This window comes from Diceros bicornis, chromosome 2 (genome assembly GCF_020826845.1).
Source record: "Diceros bicornis minor isolate mBicDic1 chromosome 2, mDicBic1.mat.cur, whole genome shotgun sequence".
Classification (NCBI taxonomy): Eukaryota; Metazoa; Chordata; class Mammalia; order Perissodactyla; family Rhinocerotidae; genus Diceros; species Diceros bicornis.
Window position 1 is genome coordinate 4,078,203 of NC_080741.1, and position 12,266 is coordinate 4,090,468.

The 12,266-nt window shown below is 42.2% G+C and overlaps 1 protein-coding gene across 11 annotated transcripts in view; it reads right to left on the reverse strand.

The window, feature by feature from the left end:
* The window catches only part of MED12L (mediator complex subunit 12L), a 327,766-nt gene that overhangs the window by 277,500 nt on the left and 38,000 nt on the right, over positions 1-12,266 (reverse strand). For 9 of the 11 annotated variants that reach the window (XM_058550842.1, XM_058550834.1, XM_058550818.1 and 6 more), the window contains exons 4-6: positions 6,019-6,210; positions 4,604-4,636; positions 1,355-1,514 (exon numbers count right to left, since the gene is read on the reverse strand). In XM_058550842.1, coding sequence (XP_058406825.1) covers positions 1,355-1,514; positions 4,604-4,636; positions 6,019-6,210 — 385 coding nt within the window. The remainder of the gene's footprint in view (positions 1-1,354; positions 1,515-4,603; positions 4,637-6,018; positions 6,211-12,266) is intronic. The other 2 variants (XM_058550826.1, XM_058550786.1) reach the window with 1 other exon arrangement.

Sequence of the window (12,266 nt, forward strand, 5' to 3'; positions counted from 1 at the left end):
TCTTTTGTTTCCCCCAATAAAATAACCAACTGATGAAAAAATTAAACTCAGAGAAGTACAGAGTTAAGAAAAGACTGCTGTGAAAACAACACTCAGGGACAACCATCACTAACTTTTGGATTATTTCCTCCCAGTTTTTTTCCTAGATGTTTCGCAGTATCTACACACAATGCAGTTTGTTTTTTCAGTACAGCTCATTTTTGTCTGTCCATGTTAACACACACGGGATGCCGCTGGACTCAGAGGTGGCAGCAACAGAATTCGACCGCATTTTGTTTCGTTCTGTTTGAATGGAAGTCTTCCTGCTCTTAGGGTGGGCTCCCCTCAGGCCCCGACGCCCCCATCTAGGACGCTGCCATCTGTGGACACTGGCACTTTCCGGCCCTGCTCCTCAGGGCTTTGTAGCTGGGGTCTCCCTCATAAAAGCATAAGCACGTTTCCATTGCATAAGGAATTGTTTGTAAACCCAGTTTTCACACGGCATCTTTACGTCTCACTGTCTGTGCACGTTCCTAATGTAGCTCAAACCTCTCCTAAAGCCTGTTTCAGCATCACCTCAAGGAGTCACTGTCTAGTCACCAAAAGAAGCAAGACTCTGACTAAACAGTTTCCCTTCAGCTCACTCAAGGATATCTACCATGGGCCCGCGTGTGCGTGCGTGCATGTGGGGGCAGGGGGGGATGAGAAAGACAAAATTTTTAAAGATAATTTCAGACAGCAAAAAGCACTGTGACTAAATTCACAACACAAGAGAAGGTAACTGGGAGGCAGGGGAGAAGGAGGGGGATGCTCTGTAGCTGGGTAGCCAGAGAAACCTCCTGGGGAAGTGACAGGAGCAAAGCCCAGTGAAGAGAAGGAGGCAAATATCCAGAGAGGAGCCTCGGTAGGAAGAGGGTGCAAATCACGGGTGGCCTGATAGCCACCAGAAAGAATCTGCATCTTTATTCCAACTGTAATAAGAACCTACTGGAAAGTTATAAAGAGGGACACGACGGGATCTGATGCAGGCTGAGCGATCAGTGTGCCAGCTTGGGAGAGACTGGACTGTAGGAGCAGACACCAGTCAGGAGGCTGCAGTGTACCCAGCCAGGGGACAATGAGGCTTGACCCAGCATTTCCGTGACTGCAGTGGTGAACAGTGTCCAGATGGGGACATATCTGGAGGACTTGCTGATGGAGGCGGGATTCTGGGACGGGTGAGCAGGACCAGCTCTCACCTCCACACCGTGAGTGGCTTTTAGGCTCCCCACGGACCTTCCCAGTACTCCCCTCGTGGGGCTATATAGAGGGTGCAGCAGCAATTACATGCAGGATCAATAATGAAATGTAAAATGTACCGTACCGACTCACTTACCCAGATTGGGATCAGTAGCCTGGCGTTTCTTAATTTTAGCTTCAGAAATAGCAGAATAATAGGCACAAGTCATCTTGATCAGCCACGTTGCTCGAACCATTGGCACTGAATATTTAGCTAAATATGCAAAAACATCTTCTTTTTTACTAAGGATGGGAACCTAAAAAGAAGTAACATATTTAGAATAGTCACATATTACGTTCATTGCTAGGCAAACCTAAAGAAAGGGGAAGCAAGAGAAAGAGACTAAGTTCCTGCTGGCTATAAGCAAGTGTATCCTTGGTGGATTTTCAAACAGTACATGCAGTTAAAACAAGAAAAGAAAAGAAAAAAGAAACATTTTAAGCAAATTTTCATTAAGAAAAAAAGAATCAAAACTATGTTCAGCACATTGGCAACATAATTTCATCAGTTGTGCTTTATTTACAAAAGCAAATTATATTCAGTTTTTCAGATGCTGAAAGCTACTCAGGGTATCAACAAAATATGGGAAATAATTTCATGACAGTCCTCCCAGGAGTTCATGTCAAAACTGGAAGGAACAGATCAAGTGAAAAACTGGCCCCCCTCTACATTTCATCAAAGAACACTTTTTGTATAAAAGTTTTCCAACTGTGACCTTCCATAAGATTAACAATTTCCAGAAATCTTCTAAAAGTACCTTTAGCCCAAAATTTAAGAGAGAGGCTAAAATGACGGAACGGTGAATCTGCCTAATAAACACTGAGCTAGAAATAGCTGGGTAATTAATTCACTGGTTGCCAGTCAGCACTCGAGGCAGTTAATTATTTCTTCCAGACCACAAAGGTACTACGGAGCAAATTAGCATCCCAGCGTACCACTGAATGGTTTGAAAGAGTTAATCCACTCTTCGAATTCCTCGTAAATATCCTGGGAATAGCCCACTCATCTATATATAATCTCTTCAAGTACGAACATAGAGCAAAACAGTGGACACTGAGTCCGCTGGCTGTGATGCAGCAGGGCAGGAACAGAGAGACGACGGGCGGGCGCACCCCCCCCAGCAGATGAGACCTCTGTGCTTCAGCCCTGGCCCAGCCTGTTTGGGTAAACCCATCACCCCAGGCTCTTCCTTTAGGAATGTGGTAATACCAACCCTGTCCACCTCACAGGCTGGTTAGAAGGGTAAAGCAGAAGAAGTACATATAGCAAAATTATAACAACTTTTATTTTGTTGCCAGTTCCAAAGACATCTCCATGCCAGCCAAAGTGTTTCCACGCCATGGGTGACCTTCTCCTAAGACGACCCTGGACACCACAGCCACGGACATCTACGGCCCTGGTCTTTCCGCCCCACACCCCTGCTCGGTTTTGTGTCGGTAATCAAGGCTTCAAACCAGCTAACTGATTCCTATAGCACGGCATTGCTCTCTTAGCGAGCCAAATCCTTGTTCAGAGGTGGATTTTTTGCATCACACATATGTTTGACTATTTGACTATTCACACACTGGGTACAAGTGTGATCCTAGAAGTAAAAGATAAGCATTTTTTGTACATGGCCCTTTAAAACGAGTGATTTCACCTGGTCCTTACCAAAGCAACATCAAGCAGCTCCACTGCTGAAGGAGAAGCGGCCGGGTTGGACACTGAGATGCAGTGCGTCCATACGCTGTATTTTATGGGCAACGTAACAGACTTTTGATCATGTGCAGTTCCCGCCCTGGGTGCTGACCTTACAACACGACACCCACGACAGAGGCAACCACCCTGCACAGACATAAACCCAAAGGGACACGAGAGTCACGCAGGCCACGCTGTATGGCTCCCTCTCTGCAGACCACAGTGACGCGCCTTACGAAAATTTCCTGAAAACTGCGCTCACAACGCACACCTCTCACGGAGCACAAGGCTCTGGGTTCACTGACTGCCCTTTAACCCAGGGACAAGAAAAGCACAGGGTCAAATATTCAGTTCAGGGCCTGAGCTGCTGCTTTTCACTGAAACAGCTTGTGTGATATCATGGAGCTAACTCTTGGCTGTCGAGGTCAGACAGACCACAAGATCGTAAGATCAAGGCCCAAAAAACAGGCAAATGCAACAAGTAAAGTCAGCCTCTCCAAAGAAACATGACTCACAGGATCTGTTAGAGATGCCTAAAGGATTTGTTCCAAACAGCAGTTGACAGGAGGGAAAAGAAACATTTTGAACACGTGAAATGTTTAGATGGACTAGCAAACAAAACCGAGCCACGGGTCCCACATTAACAGCACACTCCAGCTCACTGACCCTCTGGGAAGAACCTAAGAGAAATGCTTGGCTCAAATCAAGGACTTCAGAATTCAGAACATATGTAAAGAAAGTTATTTGATTAAGGAAGAAGGCACGTATTGATGGTTTTGTCAAATGTACAGTTTGGGCTAACTCAGGAAGGAAAATATGTTTACACTGACTGCAGTGTGACTTCCTTACAGTGATGGATTCCATTTTCAGCAAAGAAACCATCTGACTTTAACTTGTAGCTGAAGCTAGGCAATCGCTAGGAGCTGTTTGGTTTCTAAATCAAGCTAGGGCTGCATCTAAGTACCAAAAGAAAACTAAGACACCAAAGCATGTGATGGTTTTCCATGCACAAAAGGGCTGCCCTGCATTGCCCTCCCCTTGGATGCACGTCGCCATCAGCATCCTCTGCTCACTACGCAGTGGAGGGGCAAAAGGAAATCCCATAACCACAGCAGTCAAAGCCATCTGAAGTGACCATGGCACACTAGCAAACTGATCAAGAGCTAGAAGGCTACCCCTAGGGGCCAGAAGTCTCCTTTTCCAACTCCAGCCATGACCCTGATGGAGTTAAAAGGCCCTTTACAGGCCATTGTTGACCTCTCTGTGGCTAAATACTTGGAGTGCCATGGGGCTTTATAGTAACAGAAAACCAGGTCCAGAAACCTGATCCATCCCATACAGGAAACTATTTTGAACTCTAGATCAGAGCTGGAAGATGACTCAGGATCTTAGCAGGAAAATGAAAGTCTTCTGCAGTAAGCCATCTCACAAATAAATACCAGAAATTAAAGAAGAAGCATTTGAACTTTCTAGTAGGAAGAACATGCAGAGAACGCAATCTTTTACCCAGCTCTGAAAGAGCTTTCACCATCTCAAGAAGATGATACGCCGAGGATGGGGGGGGGATGGACTCTGGAAATGCCCAAGAAATGAACACTTCCAGGTATAGTCAATGGTTTTATAAAGAAAACATCTTTAACTTTGCAAAGAATTAACGTCAGGGCTTACCTGAGGAACACCTGATTTGGCCAGAGGCAGCTCCTAATAAAGAGAGAAGAACAATGGCTAATACACTGCACCTCCTAAATATAATAAAATATAATTCACCTCCCACCTAAAAGATGAGAGACTACTACTCCTCTAAAGCAAGGACATCAATCCCTTACCAGTATTCACCTTTAGGAAATATCCAAAAAACCTACTCTGAAAGCTTATAAAAAAGGAAAACCTAAAAAGAAAGATGTCGGGCTGACTACAAGGGAGTTGAAGGTACCAACCAACGTGGAGGGTATGAACTGCTGGTAGAAAGCCATCGAATATCAAAAGATGCCCTTTGACTTATACGGCCTTCAGATGTGATCCATAGGCCATAGTGGGCCACATGGTGAACGTTCGCCACTGGAAAAGAGATGCTACACGGTTCAGCCTGTGTGCGACAGAGGCACCAACTGGAAGCAAGAGGCGGTTGTGCTGGCTGTCACGTTCTTCCTAGATGTCAGTTGCTTTACCCACCGAAGTCGGTGAAAGACAACATAATGCTATGACACTAAGGCAAAATAAAGCCCTGGGAGCTACAGGCACTATTTTCAAAGAGTTGCTTTAAAAAACAAACAAGCAAACACACAAAGGAGCTCTCCTCTAAACTGGGCCTGTACCAAGCCGGTTAATGAAAACTTGTATCAGGAACAGAAGATGGGCACCCCTAAAACTAGAAGGTTTCAGGGGAAATGAGAAAGACCTCGGGGATTATTTGAAAGGTGAGCAAGAAGCCAGAGATCAAGACGAAGAGGGAGGTTTCTAGCTCTCCTTCAAATTTCAAGACATTTTATATTACTTGGACTATAAGAGTGTTGAATCTGTGTGTTTTTCCCCACTTGAGGAAAATGATCAAAGGCAAAGATTTTTTAAACCTTCCCCCACCCCCCCGAAAAGATGAGAGCTATGAATAAACCTGCCCATTTTGTTCTAAAACTTTTTCAAAGAAGGTTTCCAAGCACACACAGAATCACTGTCTCTATTTCACTTGTTAGGAAGGAGACTCAGCTTAAAGCATTTGGAAGGTTACCTTTCAAGACAAAGAAATAACATCAACAAGGATTTCTATATAACACATTTTGGACATCCCGGCCTAAGAAAACTAAAAATGTAATAGAAATAAATGAAGTCTTCTTGCCTGTTTTTGATTTAAAAACCCTGTCTACCTGAAGTCCACATACACTGCTTCCGTGTGGAAGGTTTAGGACCACAGGCCATCACAAAGGGGAACACAGCACACGAGCAGCGCACACCTGGGGCAGCGTCCCTAACACGGAGGCGTGCGTTTTGGAAAGAACTGAGGAAAAGAAACATATACTCGAACACTATCTCAAACATGTTCATTTCTATAAGACCATAATTAAAACAATGTAAGAAATACTTAATACCTTTTTTGCCAAAATTGCAAGTGGTTTATTTCCTGCTAAGTCAGAGAACCAGCTATGGATTGCACTCTGGGATCGCGCAGTAACCAGCCAATAATTATCTTTCGCATTAACTTGTGGTTTTTTCTTCCCAGTGTCCTGGAAAGTGTTGAGCTTTAGTTTCTCAGCTAAAATGCTGCTAAAATAAGCTCCAATCTGTGGAAATAAGCAAAAAAAAAGAAAAAGTTTAATGACAATAAGCAGGTGTGTCCGTAATGTATATTATTATTTTGTTTTAATTGAAAATCTTCAAACAGCCCATCAGAAAATAAAATGACAATTCAAGTCCTTGAAGCCAGGAGTTGTGATTTCCTATAGTAACATCACGCAAAAACTCCCACAGCACCTTTGTTCCACGATTAACAAGTAGTTCAAGAAAAAAAGAAGAGACTTTGAAAAACCTCTGACATTAATTACACTCTGAATAAATTTCAAGAGAATGGGTGCTGCTTTCATCTTCAACTGTACTTCTCCTTGTTCACACTACACACCCATTTGGAGAGAATATTTTTCCTAAGAGGTGTTGTGTACAAGAGCAGAAAGCCTAGTAATCACACAGTAATCATTCTTGTTCTCATTTCATCTTAATAGCACATATTTTTGGAAAGAAACTCTGTATTTACATTCAGTGATTTTAAAAAAGAGTCTAGAGAAATTTAATCATTTAAATGGCAAATTACAAAAGGTTCAGTTAAATTAAGTATTCAGCATTTCTGATTGGGCTGCCAATTTCACAAGTACAAGTGTTTCAGGAGAAAGCCCCTCTTATCTGCTCTGAATGGAGCCAGGTGGCTAAGGGAGCGTCTGTGAATTACTGCAGCGTTTTCACATCAAACAAACAGAAAGGGACAAGAAGGAAGGGGATAAAGTAACATCTAAAAATTAAACGAATCGACAAAAAACCTGCTGGAATTTCCAAGAATCCTATCAAAGCATCACGTTTCATCCCCTGGGAATTCTTTAATAGTATGATGCAAGCAACAATTTCTAATAAATACCTCCAATAAGGTTAGCAGACAGTGGCAACCATGATTAAAATAAACTACCGACCCTGGTGAAGCATAATAAGAATCCCTCCCTTAGTTACTGCTCATGAGTCACTAAACAACTAGTTCATAGGCTGGGACACAGTGTAAGCAATTAGCCAAGTTTATCTACTAGAGTGAAAAGCTGACACAACTTATTCTTAATGTGAATTGGCATTCTTTGATCCTTGTGATCAATGTACAATAAAGTCTGTCTTGGTCTGTTGACATAATATGGTAATAAAAACTAGAGTAATTAGAAAAAAAGAAGTCTGAGCTTTACTTTTTTTTTAAACAAACAACTTCATAATGTGTTTTTGTAAGCAAACGTTTGCAGAATGTCCAAACAGAATAAATTAAATGCAAAAACCAGTTGTTTGAAAACAAGCAGCCAATAGTAGCAAATTGTTTAATTTTAAAACTCTCAATCAATATCTGGTCTTTGCACCAACGGCACAAAACACCTACCTATGTAGATTGTTTCACATTTAAAATGTCTCTTATTTGCAATTATGTATGAGTGTTTTAATCATAATAAACAAAGGTATACAAATTTTTTTTAAAAACTAGTCTGAACAATCTGTTTTACAATTATACTCTCTTCTATGTATTTAATGAGAGCAACAGAACACGGTGAGTGCATGTATGTTTTCCTTCCTAAGAAACCTTGTGAACAACTGTCTACTTTAAACAACGTCAAAATTCTTGAAAAGGTAAGATAGAAGAAAATGCACATTAGGACTCAAAAAATAAATAAATAAATAAAAGTATGATCATTAATTTCACGGTAACAGCAACATATTCACGTTATTCTGAAATCAGGAAAGAGCCTCCTTCTCAAGCCCCAGTGTCCTCCAGGTTCCCACTGTGATCAGGTTGTGTCTCCAGTGTTCTTTATGAGCACACACGTGGACAAGCATGAACATATTATTTTTCTCTTTCTTATGTGTAAACCTCCTTAGGTACATCTGGCAAATGTCTGAAACTGTCCATATCTGTACACAGAGAGCTTTTTCATTCATTTTACAGACACGTAACAATACACTGTGAGGATGTACCACATTTTATTTAATCACGCCCCTGTTCATGGACATTTGGAGTATGTGTTCCAAACTTTTGCTATTACACATCACGTTAAAATGGATAGGTTTTCCTATTTGTTATTTCATATATGTAAACTAGAGCTTTCAGGCAAATTTCCAGAAATCAGATTGCATGATTCTGTACATTTAACCAGCATCACTAAATTGCCCTACATAAAGTTTATACCAGTTTGCACTCCCTCAGACAAGGTATGAGAGACAAGGTTTAATTTAAAATTTGTTTCCATCCATCCAAAGCTATTTTGAAAATAATTCATTTGATAAGAAAATGGGAAAAAGTTTGGAGGCTACACTACATTTCATATAATTCATATTTATAAGATCAAATTCCCCTCAGAAGGTTTGAATCCCTGAGTAAATCTCACAGGAAGGATGATAGCAGCAGAAGTTGTAATGGGTAGTATTTCCATTTATTCAGTTATTTAAATTGACATAAAACTTGATCCATCTGAGAACAATTTGGCAGTTCCTATCAAGAGACATAAAGACACACTGTCTGTTATGGACTGAACTGTGCATCCCCAAATGCAGATGAAGCGCTGAGTGCCTATGGAGATAGGGCCTGTAAAGAGGTGATTAAGGTTAAATAAGATCGTGAGGGTGGGGCCCTACACCAATAGGACTGGTGTCACTATGAGAAGGAGAAACTCCACAGACATGTGCGCACAGAGAAAAGACCAGACCATGTGAGGACACAGCAAGAGGGCGGCCACGTGCACCCCGAGGAGAGAGGCCCCCGGAGAAACCAGACCTGCTGATACCTTGATCTTGGACTTCCAGCCTCAAGAACTGTGAGAAAATAAATTTTCTCAGAAAATCAAATTTCTGTTGGTTAAGTACCCAGCCTGTGGTATTTTGCCATGGCAGCTCTAGCAGACTAATGCACCTACCTTCCAACCAAGTAATACACTTCTGGGAATTTATCCTCAAGAACAAAAGCTGTATGTTCAAATCTTACCACAACCTCTTTGTAAATAGCCGTAGAGACTAGCAACTAGCTGATTACTATACACCAGCAGTTTCAGCCCTTTATAGCACACAAATGATGGAACGTTATCTATCCATCAATTATTATTAATATGAATACTTTAGCCTCAAGGAAAAGTACATACAAAAAAATGCTACGTTTTTTAAATACATAAGTAAAGGGAAACAAAAAGTTTTAGAGATGAATGGTTGTGATAGTTGTACAACGTCAATGTACTTAATGCCAAAGAACTGTACAGTAAAAAGTGTTAAAATGGTAAGTTTTACGTTATGTATATTTTTACCACAATAAAAAAAAAAGTAGAGGAGCCGGCCCGGTGGCACAAGCAATTAAGTGCACGCGCTCCGCTGCAGCAGCCCAGGGTTCGCCGGTTCGGATCCCGGGCGCACACCGACACACCGCTTGGCAAGCCATGCTGAGGCAGCGTCCCATATAAAGTGGAGGAAGATGGGCACGGATGTTAGCCCAGGGCCAGTCTTCCTCAGCAAAAAGAGGAGGATTGGCAGATGTTAGCACAGGGCTGATCTTCCTCACCAAAAAAAAAAAAAGTAGAACACAAATCACAACATATTCATAATTGTGGTTGTAATGTTAAAAAGTGCATCAAGATTGGAAAAAGACAAAACTAAAAACATTGTGTTTGGTTGATAGAACTATCTGTAGAAAATGCTTCTATGTCTTTCACATCATTTAATATGTCAGTTGACAGTTTAGCAAATTGTCAACTACATATGTGTTTGCATGAACATGTGCACACATAAAAAGAGATCTGGAATGATACACAAGCCTTTAACAGTGGTTATCTCTGGGGAAGAGGAAAGAAGTATAGAAATTCATCTGTATGTTTGATTTCTCTTTATTTATATGTCTGATGTTTTCAATTTAATAAAAGTATTTTAATATTCAAAAAATAGAAATAACTCATGGGCCGGCCCCGTGGCTTGGCAGTTAAGTGCTAGCGCTCCGCTGCTGGCGGCCCGGGTTCCGATCCCGGGCGCCCAGGCGCCGCTTCTCCTGCCATGCTCAGGCCACGTCCCACATACAGCAACTAGAAGGATGTGCAGCTATGACATACAACTATCTACTGGGGCTTTGAGGGAAAAAAATAAATGAAGAAATAACTCAAAAATGATGAAAAATCAAACCTTAAAAGAATAAAAAAAGAAAGTAAATAATTCAATCTATGTATCTAATCGTTAACATCAACACACAGAAAAAAGATTTAATTCAAGAAATTTTTTAATACAACATTCTGACTATATAATTTTTTTTTTAAAGTCTCTCATTTTTTTTTTTTTGTGAGGAAGATCAGCCCTGAGCTAACATCCACGCTAATCCTCCTCTTTTTGCTGAGGAAGACCAGCTCTGAGCTAACATCTATTGCCAATCTTCCTCCTTTTTTTTTTTCCCCCAAAGCCCCAGTAGATAGTTGTATGTCATAGTTGCACATCCTTCTAGTTGCTGTATGTGGGACATGGCCTCAGCATGGCCGGAGAAGCAGTGCGTCGGTGCGCGCCCAGGATCCGAACCCGGGCCACCAGCAGCGGAGCGCGTGCACTTAACCGCTAAGCCACGGGGCCGGCCCCTGACTATATAACTCTTAATGAAAGTTAGTCTAAGGACAAAAAGTATTGTAGAAAATTTGTAAATTGTACATGGTAACTTTGTTGTTGGAGTGACATTGGTATAGTTTGTTCTCAGAACTTTTTTTTTTTTTTTTTGTGAGGAAGATCAGCCCTGAGCTAACATCTGTCATCAATCCTCCTCTTTTTACTGAGGAAGACTGGCTCTGGGCTAACATTTGTGCCCATCTTCCTCCACTTTATATGGAACGCCGCCACAGCAGGCTTGACAAGCGGTGTGTTGGTGCGCGCCCAGGATCCAAACCAGGGCCTCCGCCCAGGATCCAAACCAGGGCCTCCGCAGCGGAGCACGAGCACTTAACCACTACGCCACCGGGCCCGCCCCTGTTCTGGAACTTTTCTATGTGTACTGTAATACCAAGTAAATGAGTAAACATGTTGCTATTGCTGGGATCCAGGGTTCTCACTTTGGGAGAAAGGTGATGCAAAGATGGAACAGAAAAAAGAAAGAAAAAACCCTGTGGTATTGAATTAGAGTTGGTGGATGGATGGATGGAAAGAAGGAAAAGAAAAATCTAAATAGGTTTTCCATCTCTGTCCCCTGACAGGGCCTAGAAGGCATGACATTCTAGTAGCCTGAGCATGCCAAGCATCCAGATCTGGCTGGGGCAGGGAACAAACAAGATGAACCTGGGATACGTTCCTGTGTCAGGGTGAGGAAGTGCTCAAAGAGCAGTGGACGTGGCAAAAGGACCCGAGAGCCAGGTCCAAGGTGCCCCACTGGCCAAATGCAAGACACGTGGAACAAGACGACGAAAAACGAAGACAACACATCAGATGGCAAGGAGCCCAGGAGTTCAAAGCAACAATGAAAAAATGGGAGGCCTTTACAAAAGAATGCCAACTAATAAATGTATGAGGAATAATAACTAGAAAACCAGCATTTTGTAACCAGCAGCAAGAAAAATCATTCAGCAGGAATCATCCATTGATGCCAGAATCCTGAGACAAAATTTTACTGGAGAATAGGATATTCATACGGTCCCAAATGTCACCCTGTAGAGATTACCATGGGGAAAAGATCACTACTGTTACAACGTAAAGGGATGGCAGACACCACCTTATGTGATCAAACAGTTTAACCAATGACAGAGCAAACTGGCACTGCACATCTTCTAACAGGATGCAATGCAGCCTTCTTGCCAAAACATTTAACCTGAATGCTGTCATGAGAAAACAATCAGACAAATCTAGAACATAGGACTAGAATCTAAGACAAATAACTGGATTGGACCCTTCTAAAAATAGCAATCCTGGGGGCCGGCCTGGTGGCACAGTGGTTAAGTGCGTGAGCTCTGCTTTGGCAGCCCAGGGTTTGCAGGTTGGGATCCCGGGCGCGCACCGATGCACTGCTTGTCAAGCCATGCTGTGGCGGCGTCCCACGTAAAGTGGAGGAAGATGGGCACAGATGTCAGCCCAGGGCCAGTCTTGCTCAGCAAAAAGAGGAGGATTG